Raw genomic sequence first — 22,993 nt, forward strand, 5'->3', positions numbered from 1 at the left:
AAATCCCTTATATATTGATCTGATTTATGCTTGACTATTTTCCGTGACTTCTGATTTCAGATTAAAAATTGTATGGGCAATTGTAATGTATATACAATATGTAAGAGGTGCTTATACATTTGTGATTTCCAGAGACTTATAACAGCTCTATTTTTGATTGGCCCACAATGTAAATGAATGAACAAGGCACAGTGAAAATCAAGTACTCTTTAATAAAGTCATATCATGAATTACTCATAATGCAAATTCTCCTAAAATGGTACAAATATCAACATGATAAATCAAGGCTTTTTTAAAGGTGAGTGGGCCATATACTGTTAGGTCCGCCAAAGATAAAGTTGGTTAATACACTTTGGAGGAACTGTATAAAGAAAATCGTCAACCTACAAATGCTCATGCTGTATGAATAATTTTACAATAAAAACATCAGATTTTTTTTTTTTTAGAACAATTCATTTCAAATAAACGGAAGTTTTTTATCTAAAACCCCCAAATTTTGTTTGTACTGTAAAAGATTTTCAGCCCCCATGACAAATAGCTTTTTCTTTGGTTTGATGAATTTAAAAAAAAAAACTTTGAGATGCATACATTTTGCTTTTGTCTAAAACAAAATGTATTTGCTTTTCATCTTAAATATTTGTTATCCAATTTACTTAAAAAAATATATTTTTGTTTTTGTTTCAAACAAATGTAAAATTAAAAAAAAACTTTGTGGAGAGATAAAAACAAAACCAAAAATCCAAAGTGTTTCCGATAATCTAGGGAAAAAAGTCAATACATATTTTTAAGCGGACAGCAACAATAAGATATATATGATCAAATAATATAATACTTTATATATATATATATATATATATATATATATATATATAGTTCCTATTGTGTTTGTAGAACTTCCATCAAACACTGTGGTGGGCCCTTTATGTCCCAATGTTAAAATGTGTTAAAACACTGCATGATTTCTGTCAGGCACACTGTATTGACCCGACTGAATCCTCAAAACTCGTCGCCCAGGCCACAAAGGCAATTACGTGACAAGAACTTTAACGTAGGATCAGCGAACACTGAAAAGAAAACCACATGATGAAGTTGCAAGGCAAGTCGGTGACATCGGGTAATTCAATAAAAGAAGAAACGCAAGTGCACCATTTTCCCGCTTGACTCCACAGAAGTAGTCGTGCGTACATACAAGTGACAAAAGACCTTCCTTTTTTTTTCTCCCGTCATCCATTGCAGCGCTGCTGGTGTCGTGTCTTTAGTCACTCTTGTCCGTTTCGGTGAGGACGCAGAAGCAAGTGTACTGAGTGCAATGGGTCAGAGAACCTGCACACACAAACCACATTCAACAAAGGAGTCAGCAATTGTACATTTTTACTTTTACTATTCTAAAAATGTCATTTAGTTGAACATATTCATTTCAACGCCGCGCCATTGAACAGCATAAGCGGAAAATGGTGGCATGGATGGAATTAATTCAAAACAATATTTGAATATTTTTAATCCTAATAAAAAAATATTAAAAACTGTCATTGATTATGTCTGAATTCTTTTAATGTGATTCCCATTGTGCATTTGGCAGCTATTTTAACTAATAATGGAAAATCCCTACAGACTACGTTTTTGGTACCAAAAACAAATATTTCGTTTAAAAAGTCAAAAAACGAATTCATTTGTTAAAATGCTAAAAATATTTGTCCATTAATTTAGTTGTGAAATATTATTTGAAATAATTTGCATTTAACCTATTGCTACAGAAACAACTTTACATTTCTATTTATCTATTCATATTGAATTGAATTTTCAAATTTTCTGTAATTTAGTTTTTTTTTTCTGCACCCAAAATTTCCATGACTGAAATATAACTTAAACCAAAATTAACTACTAAACTAAAACTATCTACTACCCCTAATAACAACACTAAAATCTGATGTAAGACGAAGATTATAAAGTGGAGTACAGTATAATTATAAATAATAAAATGCATTTAATTTTTTAATACATTAAATAAAAATAAAAAAATATTTAAAAAATGAATGTAAATCAATTCATTTGTTTCTCATTTTAAATACATTTAAAACGTATTACTTAAAAGGGTTAAAACGTGACACTTTGAACTCCTTTTAGCTATTTTCATCCTTTTTGCATTGCAGTTTTTCTACCCGAGAACAAACGCTGGAGTTTCAATAATTCATGCCTAAATGGGCTGCAGTAGAAAAAGCAAAATGAAGAGTGAAACAAAACTGCAGCTGAATCTGTAAAGGTCAGGCGGTGCAACTGACGCAGCAGCTTGGTGATGACCGGCGGGCGCTTGGACTCCGGCAGGTAGACGCCCAGGAAGTAGACGGGCACCCCCGACAGGGCGATGGCGATGCCGATCAGGGAGTTGAGCGTGTCGCTGTAGAGCGGCACGGCCACCAGGAACACGGCGCACATGCAGAACACCACCGGGTAAAACAGGCTTAGCTGCACAACACGCACACAAACAAACAAAACACACTAAAAATATGAGAAATGTCATTCAACAGCAGACTACAACCCATTTGTCCTTCGACTTCAGCGACTGTGAGGATCTGGGATTCATTATCCTTCAAAACCAATTGGGTCCCTACCTTGACAGAACAAGAAAACTTACTGTTTGTCCCAGGTGGGAGTAAGTCACAAGCAAGTCTCAAGTCATAACCTTCAAGTCTCAAGCAAGTCCCAAGTCACTGTGGGGGAGGGGGGGAATAATAATTTAAAATATAAAATAAAATCAAAAATCAAAATCAAGCAAGTCAAGTCGAGTCGCCACTAACTTTCAAGCACGTCGCACATTATTATTATACAATCTTGCTCCAGTCACAAAATATATTGGAGTGCTAATAATTTTTTCTTTTTCCACAAATCATAACAACAATAAATTAAAAAAAGTATTCACACCTTATAAAAGTTATATGAACAAAAACTGAGATTATGACTGAATTTAGTGCACTGAATTGTTGTAAAGTTGTATTTCAAACTCAATTTAATGCAACTTTATTTCTGAACAAAACTATGCTGTGTACTTTGTGACAGCCTCGGAACTCCTATGTTTCTCAAGAGAACATCATTAAACAAAAGCAAGACCGTCTTCTGTTGGTCCAGTATAATTAGATGTGATTAATTAATTGAGGGAATAATACATGACCTAAAAATGTTGCCATCCTTCAAAAAAAAAAAAAAAAAAAAAAAAAAAAAAAAAGTAATGTGGACAAAATCTAATTAAATCAGTCAGTTTGGTTTATTTATTTAGAAGCACTGACTCTGGACAATTGTCATAAGGTTAAATGTTATGTTTCATATGCTGTGATCTCAAATTTGAAAACATAGTGCATGCAGCTTTATCACAGAGCCGAGACAACTGATGACATTTTGATGGTGACACGACAAAAAACATGTTCAGCAGTCTATCCATCCATCCATTGTCCGTATTTGGGCGAGAGGCGGGCTACCCCCTGAACTGGTCGCCAGCCAATCACAGAGGTTCAGTAGTATGAAAATTATATTCACAGGTAGTTACTCACCGTTTGTACTGTACTTGCGAATGGTGGAACGCACTTTTGTCAACTTTTTTATCGCCGTGATCGTAATTGTTTTTATTTTTTTTTAAGGTCCCGTATTTTGGCTATTTAGACCTCCATAGAGTGACTCTCTAACATGGACTTAGTATAAAAGGGTCAATTTCATTTAAAAATACATCTTGGTTTTGTCGTAGAAGTGTCCAGAAAAGGTCCGTCTGATAACTACATCGGGATGACCCAGTTTTGTATCTCCTTTTTCCATATTTGGCTAAAACCCAACACCCCCTTCTCCTTTGATTGGTTGCCTCCGTGTAGAAGACCCACGTATAAGAGCAGACGTGTTTGTTATGCTTTATGTCTTCCCTAGTGACGTACAGTCCCCTCCAAATGTATTGGAACGACAAGGTCAATTCCTTTGTTTTAGTTGTACACTGAAGACATTTGGGTTTCAGATCAAAAGATGAATATGAGACAAAAGTTCAGCATTCCAGCTTTTATTTCATGGTATTTACATCTAGATGTGTTAAACAACTCAGGACAGAGCACCTTTTGTTGAAAACCACCCACTTTTCAAGTGAGCAAAAGTATTGGAACATGTCATGTCATGTCACTGATGGCTGTTTCTAGCTGCTCAGGTGTTGCCTTTAGATTGATTGGTTAAACATAAGCTATTGCTTGTTTTTGGTTTTGGGTTCCACTTGTGAAAACTGCATTTGCTGTTAAGCAAACATGAAGACCAGAGCGCTGTCTATGGGAGAAAAGCAAACCATTTTGAAGCTGAGAGAAGAAGGAAAATCGATCAGAGCTATTGCACAAACATTGGGCATAGCCAATCCAACAATTTGGAATGTCCTGAAAAAGAAAGACTACTGGTGTACTGAGCAACAGTTATCGAACAGGTCGGCCAGCTGTATCAACAGCAGTTGATGACAGAAACATTGCGAGCGCTGTGAAGAAACACCCAAAGACAACAGTCAGTGACATCACTGCCAACCTCCACAGGGCAAGGTGCGGGTATCACAATCCACTGTTCAAGGAAGACTTCGATAAAAGAAATATACAGGCCACACCACAAAATGCAAACCACTCATCAGCAAAAACAATTGGAAGGCCAGAGTGGATTTTTCAAAGTAGTAGAGATGGGCCACAAAGGATTTGGAACAAAGTTTTCTGGACTGTTGAGACCCAGATTAGCCTCTACCAAAGTGATGGAAAGGCCAAAGTATGGAGAAAGAAAGGATCTGCTAATGATGCAAAACACACAAGCTCATCTGTGAAGCATAGTGGAGGAAATGTCATGGCCTGGGGCTTGCATGGCTGCTTCTGGAACGGGCTCACAAGTCTTTATTGATGATGTAGCTCATGATAGTAGCAGCAAAATGAATGAATGGACCATTTTGTCTGGCAATTTACAGAAAAATGCATCCAAACTAATCATGAGAAGCTTCATCATGCAACAAGACATTGACCTAAAACACACCACCAACACAACAATGGACTGCATCAGGGGCAAAAGTGGAAGGTCTTAGACTGGCCAAGTCAATCACCGGACCTTAACCAAACAGAGCATGCATTTTACCTCAAGGGGAGATTGAAGGGAGAACCCCCAGAAAGAAACAAGAACTGAAAGAGGCTGCAGTAAAGGCCTGGTAAAGCATTTCAAATGAAAAATACAACGGTCTGGTGAAGTCAATGGGTCGCAGGCTTGATGCACTTATTGTAAATAAGGGTTATGCCACCAAATATTAAATGCTATTCACTTTAAGTTAATTTAATAATGTCCCTTCCACCGGCACGGTGAGTGACTGGTTCGCACATCTGCCTCACAGTTCTGGGATCCGGGGTTCAAATCCCGGCCCCGCTTGTGTGGAGTTTGCATGTTCTCCCCCTGCCTGCGTGGGTTTTCTCCGGGCACTCCGGTTTCCTCCCACATCCCCAAAACAAGCATGGTAGGTTGATTGAAGACTCTAAATTTCCCGCAGGTGTGACTGTGAGTGCGAATGGTTGTTTGTTTGTATGTGCCCTGCGATTGGCTGGCAACCAGTTCAGGGTGTACCCCGCCTCCGGCCCGATGACAGCTGGGATAGGCTCCAGCATTCCCGCGACCCTTGTGTGGATAAGCGGCTCAGAGAATGGACGGTTAGGACGGGCAGAGTGCTGACGTGACTTGAATTTACTTTGAAGCACACTTAAAGTTTCAAGTAGCTTGGTTGAGAATTGCAACAGCTAAACCGCCGACGAGAAACATGTACTGATTTTACATTTGAACCTTAGCTATTTTTGTATCTTTTAGATTGATTGCAATATTCTTGTCATATTTTGTTCTGATGGTTAGCGACAGTAGCGGTGCTTACTTTGAGCGGTCTGTGCCGCTGCGGTTCCTTCCACCTCAGGTAGATCTGTCCTGCGATGGACAAGCCCATGAAGAACCAGTAGCTGAAGCTGTAGTAATTGATGAGCTGGAACACGTCTTCCACCGTCAAGTAGATCAGCGACATTACGCACTGCACACAACATACTTCCCATCATATCATTTTATCCTTTATTTTTTTAAGCAAATCAGTTCAAAATTGTGATGCTTGAGCGCTGGCCAGAAACATGTACGGAATTGTTCTGAGCTAATTGATTCTACTTTGAACTCTTTTGTTATGATGTCCTTCAACTAACTTCCTTGACAGAACAACAATCGTTCAATGTTTGATGCACATCGGTTTAAAATTGTGATGCCTGAGTGCCGACTGGAAAGTTAGCTACCTTACCTTGAGCACCTCAGTTATGATATCCTCGTGAGAGCAAGAATCGTTTCTGTCTGAAGCAGACCGTTTCAAAACGACGACGCTAGAGCGCCGACTAGAAACATGAACTGATATGTCCTTCAGCTACCTTGAGTATCGCGCTTCCAATATCCTTCGAGTATTCTTGCCTTGACCAAAAAAGAAACCCTTACTGTTTTCAGCAAATTGGTGATGATTAGCGCACCGACCAGAAATTTCAAGGAGAATAGAAAAAAGTGGTGTATGTTTGCCTACGTTGAAGATGAGCGCGGGGATTGGCGTGAATCTCTGCGTGTGGATCATGGACAGAGCGTCGGGAAGGTGACCCTCACGGGAACCCACAAAGAACAGCCTGCACACACAAACACGGCGGATGCGACAACAGGACACAGAAAATGGAGCATAAATATGTTTTTCAAGCTACCTGGATGCGGCAATGATGGAAGCGTTGAGGCCGCCGTAGCAGGACAGCGCCACGGCGATGGGGATGATCCAACTCATCACGCCTAACGTGTGATCTGCAAATGTCTGAATGTCACAGAACAAGAATCCCTTATTGTTTCAATCAGATCAGTCAGGGAGGGTAGAGTGCCGACTAATGTGACCTTTGACATCAGCTTTGCTTTGACATAACAAAAATGGGATTTTTGAATTTAGTTTGAAGCACATTTACAATTTGAAGATGAGCTGAGAACTGTTATGGCTCGAGCGCTGACTAGAAATGTTATAGGAGTCATTTGACCTTGGCCCTTTACTCACTATACCTTTCCTCTGCTACCATGAGCACCTAATGTATGATATCATTCAAATCTAGTCGGGTTGTTGACTTCACAGAAGAATACCTGAATGTTCGAAGCGGCTCCATTCAAAACGATGGCGGCTTGAGCGACAACGTGAAACGTACTGTATTGATTTGTTCTTTCATCTCATCGGGCTTCAGCATCTTGGATTTTAATAGAATTTAAAATCGATTAAGTTCTTGCCCCGGCGCCGCCTGTGTGAACTTTGCATGTTCTCAAAAAGATGTGTGGTAGGTTAATTGAGGACTCTAAATTGCCCGTAGGTGTGCATGTGAGCGCGAATTGTTGTTTGTTTATATGTGCCCTGCAATTGGCTGGCGACCAAAGTCACCTGGGATAGGCTCCAGCATGCCCGCGACCCTAGTGAGGATAAGCGGTACAGAAAATGGATGGATGGATGGCATTTGGCTTGACAGCAGGGATCGACGAACATTTTTGCTCACCAGCCACTGCGGCTCGTGGTTTCCCAGAGTTACTTGCCACTCAGCATTTTTACTAGCCACAGTTTTGTTGTTAATTCATATGATTAAAGCTAGATTCGATTTAAGTAACACTGTAGCTGTTGTCAAAATATGCAATAAATCAAATTACAACTAAATACATTAGTTGGGATGATTGAAATGGTTTTTAAATGAAGGCATTAAATTGTGAATTTATGGGCCCTGTTACATTGTGCATGGCAGTAGGAAGTAAGTGGGATGCTGTATAGTAGTCTTCTATTAATTGGCGTTATGTGAGAGACAATTATTGGGGTCGTGCTGTTCCTAAAATGAATTGTTACTGTATTACTACAGTATTTATTCACAGACACTCCACATACTTTATTTTTACGAGGTTTCATGTTCCATTGTCTCGTATTGATGTTTCCGACTTGTCAGTGAAGGCATCATGATTTTCTTGTGTTTCTTGAACGTAACCCATATATATCCCTTATAGAAATGTTTTGGCTCCCATGACCCTTGTGGGGATAAGCGGCTCAGACAATGGATGGATAGTTTGCAAAGATGCAAATTACACGACGGTAAAACACTCAAAAACGCTCTGTATCACTCGCCTGACGAGTGCTTCACTCTCTGCTCACTCGGCCAGCGTGATCGGGGGAGGAATGCGTGTGCCAGAGGACTCAGGAGGAGGATTTAATAAATCTGCAAAAATTTCAACAATTCAGTTTTTTTTTCTGTCAATATGGGGTGCTGGGTGTACATTAGTGAAGAGAGGGGGGGAAAAAAAGAACTTAAATGATTTCAGCAAATGGCTGCAATATAACAAAGAGTGAAACATTTAAGGGGGTCTGAATATTTTCCGTACCCACTGTAAAGCCATGCTTGCCAGAGCAAGAAAATCGCTTACTCTATGGCACAAGTGTCAAACTCATTGTAACTATGCAATAATATTTGGGGATCACACATTTGTATGGGTTCATAGTAAGGATGTTCAATACCACTTGTTTTCGGACTGATACCAGTACAAGTATTCAGTCCTAAATACTCACTGATACCAATACAACGAGTACTTTTGACATATAAGATTCCAATTCACACAATGACAGATAATTGTGAACAAAGATCTTTCTTTCTGACCCATATAATGATTCACTGATGTGTCAAAGGTCGCAGTGTAGTGCCAACTACTGCTGTGTAGCACTTTGTCAGATTTGTAATTTTTTTTCCTTCTGTTTTTAGTATCTGTGGCTGGTATCTGCAGGCTTCGCAAGTACCCTGTACCTTGAAATGAGGCCGGTATCGGCCCGATGCCGACACCTGGTATCGGTACTCGCCCATCCCTAGTTCAGTCATAACGGCCCTCCGAGGTAAACCATACCTACGAAAAAAATGAGTTTGACACCCCTGCTCTATGGGGTGGATTGGTTCAAAACGGTGACGGCTCAAGCGCCGGCTAGAAACAAGTAGTGATTTAGTTTTCCCTTACCACAGCCACCGCGTCACTCGCCAATACGGCGCTCATGTCCAGCACAGCGTAGTAAGCTACGTTGGTGAGGATGTAGATGGTGGTGACGATGGGCATGGAGATGGCGATGGCCAGAGGAAGGTTCCTGGAATACAGAGGCTGACAGTCCCGTGAGTCCGACTAAAAAGTCACTTAAAAGAGAGAAAAAGGCAAACCTTTCGGGGTCTTTCATCTCCTCGGTGACAAAGTTGAGCGTGTCCCAGCCTGAGTAGGAGAAGAGCGCCGAATAGAGCGCCAGAGCGATGTTGCCGGGGTCAGTGGAGGAGCCCTGGAAGGCCGACTCAAAGTTGCCGGTGGAACCTGACCAAGAGACACACGTTTACACTTTTGGCTTTGATGGTGGTCATTTTTCATTGGATTATTTGGTTTCATCTAACATTTTATTTTGCCAGAATTGTGGTTTTTTTTTTTTTAATCAATTTTGCCTAACATTTTGTAAAAGTTGTTTGATATTTGGTTTCCCCTAATAATGTTGCATTGTTGGACTTTTTTATATTTTTTACGTATACGTATTTTTTATCCTAATATTGATTTATTTGTCGTAATAGCTCACATGTATACTTTTTGTAAAATAATTGATATTTGTGTCTAATATAGGTGTATTTTTTGTCATGATATTTTTTCATTATTTGCCTGATTATTTTCCCAGTTTGATTTTTCCTACACTTTTATCTTATTTTTTAAATTTAGTTTTTACTTTAATATTTATGCATTTTTCATCTAATAGTTATGTATTTTGTCATAGATCTTTGTATTCTCTTATACTGTTGTATTTTTTACATTGTTAAATATTTCTATTTATAATTTCTTTGTTTTCCCTGTTTTGCATTTTTAAAATGTTTGTTTTGTCTTGTTTTTTCCCTCAATATACATATACTGTATATTCTGTTATATTTGTCATTTTTTAATCCCCTAATTTTGTATCTTTGTCAGATTATTTTGTAATATTTTAATATTGTTTGTTGAACGTGTGGTATTTCTTCTATTTGTGCATTTTTTAAATATTTTCATGAATCTTTTTAAATTTTAAATACATTTTTTGCCATTTTTAAAATGAATAGTATGTCTATTTTCCATTGAATAATTCTATTTTTGAAGTTTTTGAATGTTTCGTATTTTATTTTTAAACTATTTTTTCCTAATATTTTTTCTTTTAAATAATTCTGTATTTTACTATGTATTCCTATTTATCTATTTTTCACAATGTGTATTCTTGTCTGATGTATGGTATTTTTCTAGTATTTTTGTATTTTCATTTATTTTAAACATATTTTTGGTTATATTTTTGAATTTTTCATTTTGTTTTAAAATATATTTTAAGATTATCATATATTTCTATTATTATTTTAAGAAATCTAAGTTGTATTTTTGTCATACTTGTGCATGTTTTGTGTATTTTTTTTCCTAATTATGTATTTTTGTTTAATATTTTGTATTGTTTGTCAAAATGCTCAAAAATGTATTTTGTGTATGTGCTATTCTTTTCGAATACAGTATGATTTTGTGTGGTATTTGTGTATTTTTGTAATAATATTTTTTAATGTTATGTCCTATTTTATCCCTAATACTGTATTTTGCAATTTGTTTTTGTTTCTCATATTTAATGTCATTATTTTTTGTCTTATTCATCTAACATTTTTGTCACCTTTTTCCAATAGTTTAGTATTTTTTTAGTACTTTCTAATATTTATTTTAAATCTAAGATTCGACTATTTTTGTTGTAATGTTAACTATTTAGTTGGTTCACCCTGGCACAACTTGACGACGCCTGTGACAATGACGACGATGAGGGCGGCCACCTTGGCGTAGGTGAACAGGTCCTGCATGCGGGTGCCCCACTTCACGTAGGCCGAGTTGATGAAGGTTAGCAGGCCTGAAGTGGAAACACACAAACACACGCGCACAGGACATTGAGTGGATGATGTCATCACTATATTAACCAGTGGCGAGCAGTCAGGACCAGCGAGGACATAAACCAGGTCGCGATGAAGGCCTGGGTACCAAATGATGACCGACTGCTATGAAGCGAGCGTCCAGTGTACGCACATATGCAGGCGGCGGCGATGAGGCGCGAGGAGGCGTAGGGCGGCTCGCACGTGGGGAAGAGCGGCTGCACCAGGTAGTTGGCGAAGGTGATGGCGATGACGGCCTGGCTGGTGGGCTCGATGATCAGCAGGCTGGTCCACAGGCGGACGAAGGCCAAGAAGCCGCCGAACGACTCCAGGATGTACGCGTACGACGCCCCCGACTTGGTGACGGTGGTGCCCAGCTCCGCGTAGCACAGCGCGCCCACCACCGAAAAGAGGCCGCCTGCCGCCCAGATGACCAGCGACAGCCCGTAGGAGGCGCTGTAGAAGAGCACGCCCTTGGGCGACACGAAGATGCCCGAGCCGATCATGTTGCCCACGATGAGGCTGACGCCGTTCAGCAGGGAGATCTCCTTCTTCAGCTGCATGCTCTCCTTGGGGAGCGCCGTCGCAGCCGTCGCGCCGCTACCCGACGTCGGCTTGGAGGCGTCCTGCTCCGACATGTTGGCGCCGGCCAGGGTCAGCTGAGGGTCAGCGGTGGCGACCTCTTCGTGGAGCTGTGGGACACGCGGCGGGATAGAACAGGAAATGGAACTCATCGTGGCGTAGCAACAAAGCGCTACGTAGGATCAACTCCAAAAGTGTCAGTTGCTTTTTTCGGAGGCTAACCGTGGAACAGGAAGTCAAGAATCAGTGAGTGAGCACTTTAGCGTCTCCCATCTGTCTATACGGCAGTGATTCCCAACCAATGGGAAATAGTCCAATTTCACTTCATTGTCCCCCCCAAAAAACACATTTATTTACAACAAATAATGTAGTTCTTCTATCCATGGTTACTTACGAGTTCAATTCATTCCATGATCAAGCTTGTACCTCAATTTAATCACACAGTGGGGCAAAAAAGTATTTAATCAGCCACCAATTGTGCAAGTTCTCCCACTTAAAAAGATGAGAGAGGCCTGTTATTTTCATCATCGGTATGAGCGACAAAATGAGGGGAAGAAAAATCCAGAAAATCACAGTCAGATTTTTAAAGTATGATCAGATTATGGTAGAAATTAAGTATTTGGTCAATAACAAAAGTTCATTTCAATACTTTGTTATATACCCTTTACAGGCAATGACAGAGGTCAAACGTTTTCTGGAAGTCTTCACAAGGTTTTCGCACACTGTTGCCGGTATTTTGGCCCATTCCTCCATGCAGATCTCCTCGAGAGCAGTGATGTTTTGGGGGCTGTCGCTGGGCAACACAGACTTTCAACCTTCCGCCAAAGATTTTCCTATGGGGTTGAGATCTGGAGACTGGCTAGGCCACTCCACGACCTTGAAATGCTTCTTACAAAGCCAGTCCTTCGTTGCCCGGGCAGTGTGTTTGGGATCATTGTCATGCTGAAAGACCCAGCCACGTTTCATCTTCAATGCCCTTGCTGATGGAAGGAGGTTTTCACTCAAAATCGCACGATACACGGCCCCATTCAATCTTTCCTTTACACCGATCAGTCGTCCTGGTCCCTTTGCAGAAAAACCGCCCCAAAGCATGATGTTTCCACCCCCATGCTTCACAGTAGATGCGGTGTTCTTTGGATGCAACTCAGCATTCCTTCTTCCTCCAAACACAACAAGTTGAGTTTTTACCAAAAAGTTCTATTTTGGTTTCACCTGACCATATGACATTCTCCCTATCCTCTTCTGGATCATCCAAATGCTCTCTAGCAAACTTCAGACGGGCCTGGACATGTACTGGCTTAAGCAGGGGGGACACATCTGGCACTGCAGGATTTGAGTCCCTGGCGGTGTAGTGTGTTACTGATGGTAGCCTTTGTTACTTTGGTCTCAACTCTCTGCAAGTCATTCATTAGGTCCTCCCGTGTGGTTCTGGGATTTTTGCTTACCGTTCTTGTGATCATTTTGACCCCACGGGGTGAGCTCTTGCGTGGAGCCCCAGATCGAGGGAGATTATCAGTGGTCTTTTATGTCTTCCATTTTCTAATAATTGCTCCCACAGTTGATTTCTTCACACCAAGCTGCTTAGCTATTGCACATTCAGTCTTCCCAGCTTGGTGCAGGTCTACAGTTTTGTTTCTGGGGTCCTTTGACAGATCTTTGGTCTTGGCCCTAGTGGAGTTTGGAGTGTGACTGTTTGAGGTTGTGGACAGGTCTCTTTTATACTGATAATGAGTTCAAACAGGTGCCATTAATACAGGTAACGAGTGGAGGACAGAGGAGCCTCGTAAAGAAGGAAGTCACAGGTCTGTGAGAGCCAGAAGTCTTGCTTCTTTGTAGGTGACCAAATACTTACTTTCTGTCATAATTTGCTAATAAATAAATAAATCAGACAATGTAATTTTCTGGATTTTTTTTTCTCATTATGATCATAGTTTGAGGTATATTCATTATTTAAACTTTCAATAGAAGCAGTCTAAACATTTTGGGGGTGTCTGAAAATATGAATAAAAGTAAGACAGAAATACCCAAATAGTATAGTAGGAAAAAAAGGATCTACTGTACAACTGTTTTACTTTTTTATGATAAGAATAGAAAGGGATTTTTTTTTTTTTGGACATAGCCTTGGTATAGTCAGGTGTGTTTTGCTTTTTCTTTGGATTTGTGAACATGTAACTCTACTATCTTACTGGGAGGTAGCATTAGCATAGCAATATCGTGGTACAGATGATCAACTCCACACGTCTTTTTCTTATCGCATGTATCTTTGTTCGACGCAAGCTCACCATGATGCAGGGTCAGCGTAGCAAAAACACACTCCATAGGTTCAACTTCACAAGTGTCATTGCTTTTTCTTTGGATTTTTATTTTTTTTGTGATGGAGGGAGGTTTCACTTCTTGTACTACATAGTCAATAAATAAGACACGTTTTCCCAGCGCAAGATCATCACAGATTGCGTCACCAAAGGAGCATGTCTCTGTAAAGTGGAACCTCATCACTGGATAAGTTTGTCACACGGGCGTGTAACAAGAAGCAAGTCGAGGTCACGCGGCGTTGTGTAACACTCGCAAAAAACACACAAGCTGTGTCTTGTCTTTAAGAAACAAATGGGTTGGTCCATGGAGTCTTTTACCATTGATAACCTAAAATATTTGAAAAACAGATTATCTATATTTCATAAAACAACGTGATTTAAAAAAATAGATTTTACAAAATATTTGTAGTTTTTTTTTTATTATTCGTCATTTATATTATTTATTGTTATTTAAACAGCGCTGGACCCCAGACCAGGCAGGAGAGGCCACATCCTTAGTAAACATCACAAAAATTAATTGACCTCATTCATTTGTGTTTGATTGAGGGAAATATGTCCTGTCTCTTTAAAAAAAACATTTAAAAAAAAATTAAATTGATATATTTTCATCAAACATTTAATATTTTAAAACTATACAATACTTTTTACGTAGTAATTGTTCAATTATTTTTTCAATTAATCAATACTTTGTTTTATTTAAAGGACTGACATTATGTAGGAGAATCCACAGCTGTAGCAAACATGATCTAAATCAAATAAATACATTGAAATTATTAACGTTTTTTTAGACATAAAATAATTTGCTTTTGAGCAAGAAAAATGTGTCATGTCTCTTTAAGAACGCAATAAAGACCCACAAGACAACCTCATATCTTGCGCGTCTGTCATCGTAGATAACCAAAAATATGGTCAAAATCCGATTATCTCTTATATCCCCCCCCCCCTCTTCCCAAAATGTATTCCTTTAAAAGTACTTTTTTTCAGTCAATATGTATAATTAATCACTCATTTTCAAACATATTTCAAACACTGGCACCATGTTGGACCAGCAACAGGCTCAGTAAACATGACCTACATCGTACCTTATTAGGGTCTGTGACAATGGCAAATGTCATAAAAAGCAATATATGGGGCGAATTACATTGTACGAACGTTTTTCTTGCTATAAATCCCTTTGAAGTAGGTAACATGGGAGAGGGGGGGGGGGGGGGGGGGGCTTTTCTGATACAGCCCGTTTTGCCTTGAGCTCATCTTCGGTGGCATTTATCAACAACATCATTTTTATTTCATGATTGCATGTTTTTGTATTCGTTCTTATAAGCAGGAACTCGACGAAAGGGTTTCTTTAACAAAAGCCGGCGTCCACTTTTTTTTAAAAAACAAAAACAAAACAAAAAAAACAGGAAGAGCAAAGATTCCGTTAATCATAGCTTCAACTCCGCCCCACACTTTCAAAATAAAGCACGAAGCACGGCAAAGGATGACTATTAGTTCAACAAGATGCAGAATCAAATGTTTTACTTTGTAACTCGAATTTTTAGAGCCCCGCGGACCTCCAGTGTCACCACGGCTGACTTGACGCGGCCAGGAGCGAGACTGAATTCCCGCTTTTGTCCCCCCCCATCCACGAAATTCACCCAAAACGAGGCCATTGTGGGTGTTTGTAAAAGGCCCGCCGTGTGTGCGTCCCGCTGGTACCTGAGCGGACCTCCTCCAACTGAATCGCGTCTGACAGCCGGCGTCCAGAGATCAGAGTGCATCAACGGCAGCACCTGGAAACAACTGGGCTGCCTGCCGCCACTCTGTGACGTCACCGCGTAACGTTCCGCCAGGGACACGTTCCACTCGTGACAATGTCATCCATCCATTCTCTGAACCGCTTCATTACTTTTAATATTGTTAGTAAGTACATGCCATATTTTTCTAATAAAAATATGTGTGTTAGTAAGTACATGCCACATTTTTCTAATAAAAATATTTTATACCATTGAGGACAAGCGGTTCAGAAAATGGATGGATGGAGGGACAGAGCAAAGATTTGTTTTAAATGGTCGATGGGGCAGTCACAATTGAGATCTATATCGAACTCCGCCCGGCAACATGTGACAATTCATAGTGCTGCGCCTGCTTGATGGCATAAGACAAATTACTTTTGTTTAAAAAAACAAAAACAAAAAACAAAAAAAACGCTGAATGCATAAAGTACAATTTTAAAAATAATATACGATTTTAATAATGAATTTTACATCACAAATATTAGATTGGAAACTAAATTAAATATATAGATATATTAATAAAATATTACATTAAAAATAGTTGGCTCTGAGGCAGTTGTGATTGAGTCCTTTGAACTCTGCCAGGTAAACAAAGCAACAACTTTACATTGCTGGCTCTGCTTGATTGCTATTAAAAATATATATATAATATAAAAAAGGCATTCATTTAAATGAAAAATGATATTAAGAAATGAAATACAATTAACAAGTTGAGAAAATATAGTCAAAATATTTGATAGCAAAATAGTTAATTTAAAAATGTAATAAAACAGTCCAAATTATATTGAAATCGTAATAACATTTGGCCACACAGAGAGTAACATGAGATGCTGGTAACGCTTTGGGGGATGTAGACAAAATGGGTGAGGACGTGCTCCTTGCCAGAACTCTGCCCATCAAAAACAAACCGAGGATCCTATTGACGTTTAATATTTGACCCCGTTATGATGGCTATGTGTATGAATCCTGGGTTCTGTGTGTCTGCATGTTTAAAACACACAGACTGAGTGAATGAATATACAGTATTGCGTTAGATAGCTGCTACTACCATGTGAAGAAAAGGTAAGTAATTAGAGTGGGCCTGCAATGGTCAAGGGTGCCATGCGTTGGCATTCATCGTAATTATAACGCTGGTGAAAAGTGTCACAGGCGGTGGCAAAAGATTGTGTTGGCACCCACTTATGCCATTTTGCACTCGAAATTTGCTCTTCAGGTCACATTCAGGTGACTTGCGTGTGCTCCTGAAGTTAGGGGTTAGTTTTATCACAGCATGTCCGCTGTAACTGACAGTGTAGATAAAGTGGAAGGTAAAAATAACATACACTAAAGTTCACTCAGAGGTTGTTATGTCAGCAAAGTCAGTGACAATTCCTGGAAGCAAGATCAACTTTTATCCTTTGTGATAAACAGAATGTGACAGCGCCACACTTTCATGAGTGTTTTTAATAAACAAAAAGATTTTATTTTTTAACTCCGTTTAATGTACATACAACAACAACAACAACAACTAATATACACAACAACCTGAATGACAATACAGTTCAGAATACAGAAAAAAAGTGCAAATATCACAGTAGCTAAGATTTCACTTGGTTGGTGATGGGTCACATTGATTTCAACATAAAACCAGTATTTGACTTAAATGACCACTTTAACGTGTGTAGTTTATACAAGTCTGAACATTACTTTTTAACGTATCCCTCCTTTTATTTTGGTGGCTTAAATTGACCCTTTTTAAAATAAAAAAAAACAAACAAACAAACAAAAAAACCCTTGCAAAATAAAAACTTCTGTTGGGCTTATTTTTGTTCTTTTCTGCTTTTTTCATGTTTAAATAAACATGTAGTGGATGAAACTGACTCTTGAACATTTTGGGTGTGCCAAAGAAACAAAATAAGAGGGTTAATTTAAAGCAGATGACATAAATGAGAACTTCCTGTAACGGAATGTGTCATGTGAAAAACACTTGTTTGTTTTGATATTTGAACAACATGTACTCTCAAAATCTGCTCCACTTCGTGGCATGATCATCATTCCTTCAAAACAATTTTGTGCTATCATAATAATGAGTGATGAATAATGAGGAGGCTAACATTTAACAATTCACATTATTTTCCTCCCTTTTAATGGAGAATCAACTTTTGTGCCTACTTCCCCCCCATTTCCTCAAATAGTGGCCTCTGCACCTGAAATAGACACATCCAGTGACGCCAATAGCACAGACCATAATTACCTTCACATTAACATCTGAGACCAATGGTCTTAACCACAACTAACTGCAGAGAAGATGTGACATCGCTAAAGCTCAAATTGGCTTGGACTTTGAAGTGTTGCTTTTCGCATAACCAGTTCAAAAATGACCTGAAAAGAAGTAGTGATTGCGGGGGGAAAAGATGTTGGTTCTGGCCGGCCATGCTTCATGGCTAGTCGTCAAACCTTTAGCCATCCTCACATCTACCAACAAGTAAAGTCGAATCCTAAACCGTTTTGCAATTTAGCAGTCTGTCTATTTAGTGTACATGGTTCAAATTTGGTATCCATCGGACGAATTCACTTGGACAAGTTTGTCTTTCAAGGACATCTGGAAAACAATTAATTTGGTCACTCGCACCAAAATGGCTGACCACCTGTCTTTTTTGGGGCATGGAATCTTAAGATATTAAAATATTAAGGTATGTCTACTGAGCTACATGAAACTAGCATGAAATTAGGGTGCTGAATTTTTTTCAAAGCATTCTGTGCACTTTTTTGAGTCTGATCAAAATGACTGCTTAACCATAACGGCAGAATGCCCGTATCTTTTCAGGCATGGTTTCTTGAGACTTTTTGTGTGGGTCTACTTGTGATAGACATGCCTAGCAAATGTCATGTTGCCAAGTAAATCTGCTTTTGGGGCAGAATTTTCTAAATATGCTGGATGGTGCCATTGAGCCTAAAAAAAATCTAGAGGCGATTTATGTGGCCCTGAGAATAGTATTTACAAAACAATTTCAAATGGGGCCTTTGTAGTGCATGCTCTCCAATATGAAACTAAAGGCATCCACTCAATAAATGCTAAGCACTCTCTGCAGTCTAGTAAATAGTCTCCAGTTACTATGTGAGGGAATAGGGTATTTCTTTCCAACAGGTAAGCATGTACAGTATCTGCAAATTGTGCTAAAAAATGATACAAAACAAAAATGCCTTTGTGAGAGATGAAAAAAAGAGACATACTCTTTGTTGGCCGGTGACAATATTTCACGCAGGAAAAGTTGACAGACAACTGAACAAAACAGCATTTCTCACACAAGGATGTCATACAAAAACATAGAAAATCGAAAGTGCTACTTGAAATTATTATTTTTTTTTTTTACACAATATATATATAAAAAAAAAAAACTAAGATTAGCCAAGGTCTAAAGCAGAAACAGTTTGTAGTTCACCAAACATCCATTCATCCATTTTAACAGTGAAAAGGAAATATCAGTGCAGTAACCTTTGCTGTAAATAAAGCTTAATAATTATTTTCCAGATTACAGTAAAAAATGCTGATTGTTTAAAAAAAAAAAAGAATAATAAAAAAAAAAATAAAAAAATAAAAATCTACAACTAGAGCCAGTCTAGATGTTCTAGAAAGGGAGAGATCTAGCCTCGGGCCGGCGTGGAGGCTTTATTTACCTGAGTGATGATCGTCTACAGTACAGCGGGGGAGGCGTCAATAACTCGGACAAAGCGGCTCCAGAGGTTCCTGACTGATGGTGGACGGCGACGCGAGCACATGACAAACATTGGCGGGTGAGTCTTTGATCCTCATCGTGTGCTTGCGCATCCATTCCAGCATGAAAAACCTCAGCATCAGCAGGAAGCCTGCAGAGAACATGCCACGTTTGGGCCATTACAGGACTTAAAGTAACATTTCATAGGAAAAAGGTTAAAGTGTGACGATAACCCAAGAACAAGATATAAGTTGCCCATCTGTTTAGCAGACGTGATTAAAATTTGATAGAAACTAGACAATATCTCGAGGACAAGTTTGTCTTCAAGTACAGTGGGCAATGGCCAAAACGAACCTAAAATGGCTGAGCTGCTGTCTCTTTTCGGGCATGAGTGCTTGACACTGTTTTGCTGGTCTTCTCATGATTAGCATGCCTACCAAATTTCATGTTGTTAAGCAAAACCAATTTTGTATGCTGAATTATGAAAACTTTCTGTAGCGCTATCTGGCAAATTTTCCCTTCTGGCCAAAACATCCCTAAAATTGACTTTTCAAAACAAAATGGCTGATCCCCTGTGTGTTTTAGAGTACAGACTTTTATGGGTCTATCATGACAGACATGCCTTCTTAAGGGTGCAGGACGTGGGAGCAGTATCACATCCCGGTTGACTATATTGAGTCGGACCTCCAGTGATAAGCTTGAACAAATGCCGTATCACTCACCCCCCTTTCATGCAATACCTTGGAAGGAATTAAGGATGCAGGAGATGAAGAGGATAAAGTCCGAAAAAGGTCCAAAGTCGAGGAAGGCGAGACCCCAGGTGGTGCCAAACAGACAGCTGAGGCCCCAGATACTGAGGAAGGCCACGTGGTTCTTCCGCCAATCGTCCCTGGTGCGAATCTCCCGGTAGACCAGGAAAAGCATCAGCAAGCCCACTGACACCAGAAAGGCCAGCACCATGGTGTTGGTGAGGTAGTGAGCCAGCAAGGCCTTGGAGTTGGACTTCATCCAGCACCTGGAAACACAATAAGAGATATGAACTCATAACGGAAGCCTATGAACCCCCCCCAAAAACTGTACATTCTAGTCCCATCTCCCCATCCATTTTTTTAATACCACTAATCTTACTCTGGCTCTATGCCAGGCTGCAGTGGTGTTTAGAGAAGACGAAAATGGCTGGCTTCATACGTGCCATCCATTTACAGCTTGGAAGCGGATGGTGCACATCTACTGTTCTGAAGGGAGTCTCCAATGACATCACAAAAAAGTCACGAGATTTGTTGCTATTGCTAATTGTTATGTTTAGTTTGACAGTAAACCTAAGCTGGGAGAGGCAGTAAACAGATTGAAGCCTCTTTTTTGAAGAATTGTTCAATATCTGCCATATTGTGATACATGTTCAGTTTGCTGCCACCATACAGCACTATCTCAAGTCATTGCAAAAAACCCGTAAGTAATGTCACTCGTATCTCAAGGCAATACTGTATACATATATACCGTATTTCATATTTTTGGACATTCATGAAACAAAGCTTACATCTTGAAAGGGTTGTCGTTGTCCTGGCTTGACATCACTTCCCTCAGCCCATAGATGTCACCAACCCCAGCCAGGATAATGATGGGAATGGCAGGAAGGACTGAAATGTGATTATGCAGCATTTAAAAAAGTTCAAATCAACCCAGTTTTTCCAACAATCATCACACGGATACACTCACCGAAGCCGAGCAGGTTCCACACGCAGATGTTCGGGGAGGGTCTGAAGACCATATAGACTAGCCAGAAGGAGTGGAGCACTTCGATGCCCATCCAGAAGAAGGCGCTGAGCAGGGCGTAATGAAGGCCCGCTCCCACCAGGACGCACAAGTCCTGAGCTCCCGCATTAGCCAGGACTCCCGTGAAGAAGAAGAGCAGGTTAAGAAAGGTGACAGACACAGCCAGGCCCAGGTGGATGGCTGCGGTTGGATCCTTAGTACGCCTTTTGAGCAGAAAAGGAGGAGATCTGATTTTGTAATTATTTCTCACGCACCACTTTTAGCAACCTGTTGAATAAAATGACCTTCTCCGGCAAAGAAAGACGATGAGGGCGATGCCGCTGATAAAAGACACCGCGCAGCCCAGAGACGTAATGGCAGTTAGAGCCAGCAGGTGGCGCACCGGCCGAGGCTCCAGTTGCTGTTGTAGAATGCAGAAGGGTCTCAGAGTACTGCATCATGTACACTTCAGCATGTGTACGCATCTATATGCATGTGCATGTCTCACCACCAGCACTGTGAAGTAGGTCAGGTGGTCGCAGAGGCATTCAGTGTGCCTAGTTCCTCTCTGCTGCGTCCTGCAGCCCTCCATCGACCACTTCACCTTCATCGGCTCTACACGCACACGCATAAGTACAAAATGCACGAATAAGATATTTTTCTGCATCATTCAAGGGGACACAATGAGTGATACATGAATACATACAGTATTTCCTCAAAGAGGGGAGGAGGTGAGGCCTTTATTTACTCTATTGAGTAGAGAACTTGATCTTTAGAAATTGTTTTTTTTTTTTTTCCATAGTGATACTGATTGATTACAAATACATTACAGAATACAGTCATTTTTGTTTTGCAAATTTCATTATATTTTATTACCGTATTACATCAAACCATCACTGCCTACATAAATAGTTTTTTTAATCAAAAAAACAACAAAAAGCATGTATCCACCAATTTTTTGTTTCGTATTTTAAACTGGGAAAACAACACAAAAGTATACAACTTCAAATTGTACGAGTTTATCTTGTTTTAACTGAAAAAAAGAAAACATGGATATCCAAATTTTGTGAGTTTTGTTTCTTTGTACTTTTATATGAAGTTTTTTTTATCACAAAGCATGTATCTTCCTCTGATTTTTTTATGTGTACCTGAAACTATTTTAAAAATATTACTAATGTACTAAATGCAAATAAAAATCTAACAAATATAAATTATTAATTGTAAGTTATATTTGCACAAATGGATGAAAAAAATATTTAAAACACTACAACTATGTTAATTTGGTCAATACATGTATCTACTGCAAAACATCATTTCTGAGGTGATTTGAGATGAGGCATTTATCAAGCGAACCAGCATTAGATGGAGGCCGCTATTTGAGGAAATACGGCACGAGGTGAAACAGTTTCTCCCACCTTTCCTGGTGTCCCACGAGACACATGCCCTTGAATGTGTTTTCTGGAATGGAGGTGGAAAAAAAGCTTTTACCATTTTTAATCTTGACTCATGTATGCAGGTTCTACGGAACATATCAACATCTGTTTTTTTGAGGAAATAAAAAAAAAATACTATGTTTCACATGAAAACAAGCTTAGAGTTAACAGAGCTTGTTATTGCGTAGCAAACTTACAGGGATGATGTCATGATGGAAGCCAATCCTTATTGGGTCAGGCAAGTCCTCGATGACCTCGTTCTCAATGGAGATTTCGACCACATCGTCAAGAACCCTTTCCTTCTTGAGACCCTCCTGAAAGGCACACACATTCCACATCACCCCTGATGTCATATACTGAACTGACATATGTTCATTGTGCTGTCTTATCACCTGGAAAATGGAGTTGTTTTTGAAGAAGGTGTAGACCATTTTGCTGTTGTTCTTTACAGCTTGCTTCAAAGCCTGGGGA

General features: G+C 39.5%; 2 protein-coding genes across 4 annotated transcripts in view; both read right to left on the bottom strand.

The window, feature by feature from the left end:
* Nucleotides 1-208: 208 nt before the first annotated feature.
* Nucleotides 209-15,670, bottom strand: slc7a6 (solute carrier family 7 member 6). 3 transcript variants are annotated; one of them, XM_061669982.1, is made up of 10 exons: nucleotides 15,566-15,670; nucleotides 11,128-11,665; nucleotides 10,829-10,954; nucleotides 9,237-9,381; nucleotides 9,043-9,166; nucleotides 6,738-6,841; nucleotides 6,569-6,665; nucleotides 5,894-6,043; nucleotides 2,280-2,463; nucleotides 209-1,323 (listed from the first exon to the last, which is right to left on the bottom strand). In XM_061669982.1, exons 2-10 carry the CDS (start codon nucleotides 11,609-11,611, stop codon nucleotides 1,256-1,258), a joined length of 1,482 nt encoding a protein of 493 aa, XP_061525966.1. In that variant the 5' UTR covers nucleotides 11,612-11,665; nucleotides 15,566-15,670; the 3' UTR covers nucleotides 209-1,255. The 3 variants fall into 3 exon arrangements, 2 of the variants coding, with proteins under 2 accessions (XP_061525966.1, XP_061525967.1); XR_009767816.1 differs by lacking the exon at nucleotides 209-1,323 and adding an exon at nucleotides 2,633-2,708 and having other exon boundaries at nucleotides 2,372-2,463; XM_061669983.1 differs by lacking the exon at nucleotides 209-1,323 and having other exon boundaries at nucleotides 2,376-2,708.
* Nucleotides 15,671-17,119: 1,449 nt separating this feature from the next.
* The window catches only part of adgrg1 (adhesion G protein-coupled receptor G1), a 28,416-nt gene continuing 22,542 nt past the window's right edge, over nucleotides 17,120-22,993 (bottom strand). Inside the window, exons 7-15 of the mRNA XM_061669989.1 lie at nucleotides 22,915-22,993; nucleotides 22,720-22,836; nucleotides 22,505-22,547; nucleotides 21,598-21,704; nucleotides 21,395-21,510; nucleotides 21,054-21,313; nucleotides 20,875-20,974; nucleotides 20,078-20,352; nucleotides 17,120-19,488 (exon numbers count right to left, since the gene is read on the bottom strand). The exon at nucleotides 22,915-22,993 is cut by the window's right edge and continues 44 nt beyond it. Coding sequence (XP_061525973.1) covers nucleotides 19,337-19,488; nucleotides 20,078-20,352; nucleotides 20,875-20,974; nucleotides 21,054-21,313; nucleotides 21,395-21,510; nucleotides 21,598-21,704; nucleotides 22,505-22,547; nucleotides 22,720-22,836; nucleotides 22,915-22,993 — 1,249 coding nt within the window. The 3' untranslated portion in view covers nucleotides 17,120-19,336. The remainder of the gene's footprint in view (nucleotides 19,489-20,077; nucleotides 20,353-20,874; nucleotides 20,975-21,053; nucleotides 21,314-21,394; nucleotides 21,511-21,597; nucleotides 21,705-22,504; nucleotides 22,548-22,719; nucleotides 22,837-22,914) is intronic.

This window comes from Phycodurus eques, chromosome 2 (assembly GCF_024500275.1).
Source record: "Phycodurus eques isolate BA_2022a chromosome 2, UOR_Pequ_1.1, whole genome shotgun sequence".
Lineage (NCBI taxonomy): Eukaryota > Metazoa > Chordata > Actinopteri > Syngnathiformes > Syngnathidae > Phycodurus > Phycodurus eques.

Coding starts and splice junctions, on each gene's coding strand:
- slc7a6 (XM_061669982.1), bottom strand. CDS start 11,611: ATGTCGGAGCAGGACGCCTCCAAGCCGACGTCGGGTAGCGGCGCGACG. Junction 6,044..6,568: donor TCCCCGCGCTCATCTTCAAC/GTAGGCAAACAT, acceptor TGTTGTGTGCAG/TGCGTAATGTCGCTGATCTA. Junction 1,324..2,279: donor GGTCATCACCAAGCTGCTGC/GTCAGTTGCACC, acceptor TTGTGTGTGCAG/GTTCTCTGACCCATTGCACT.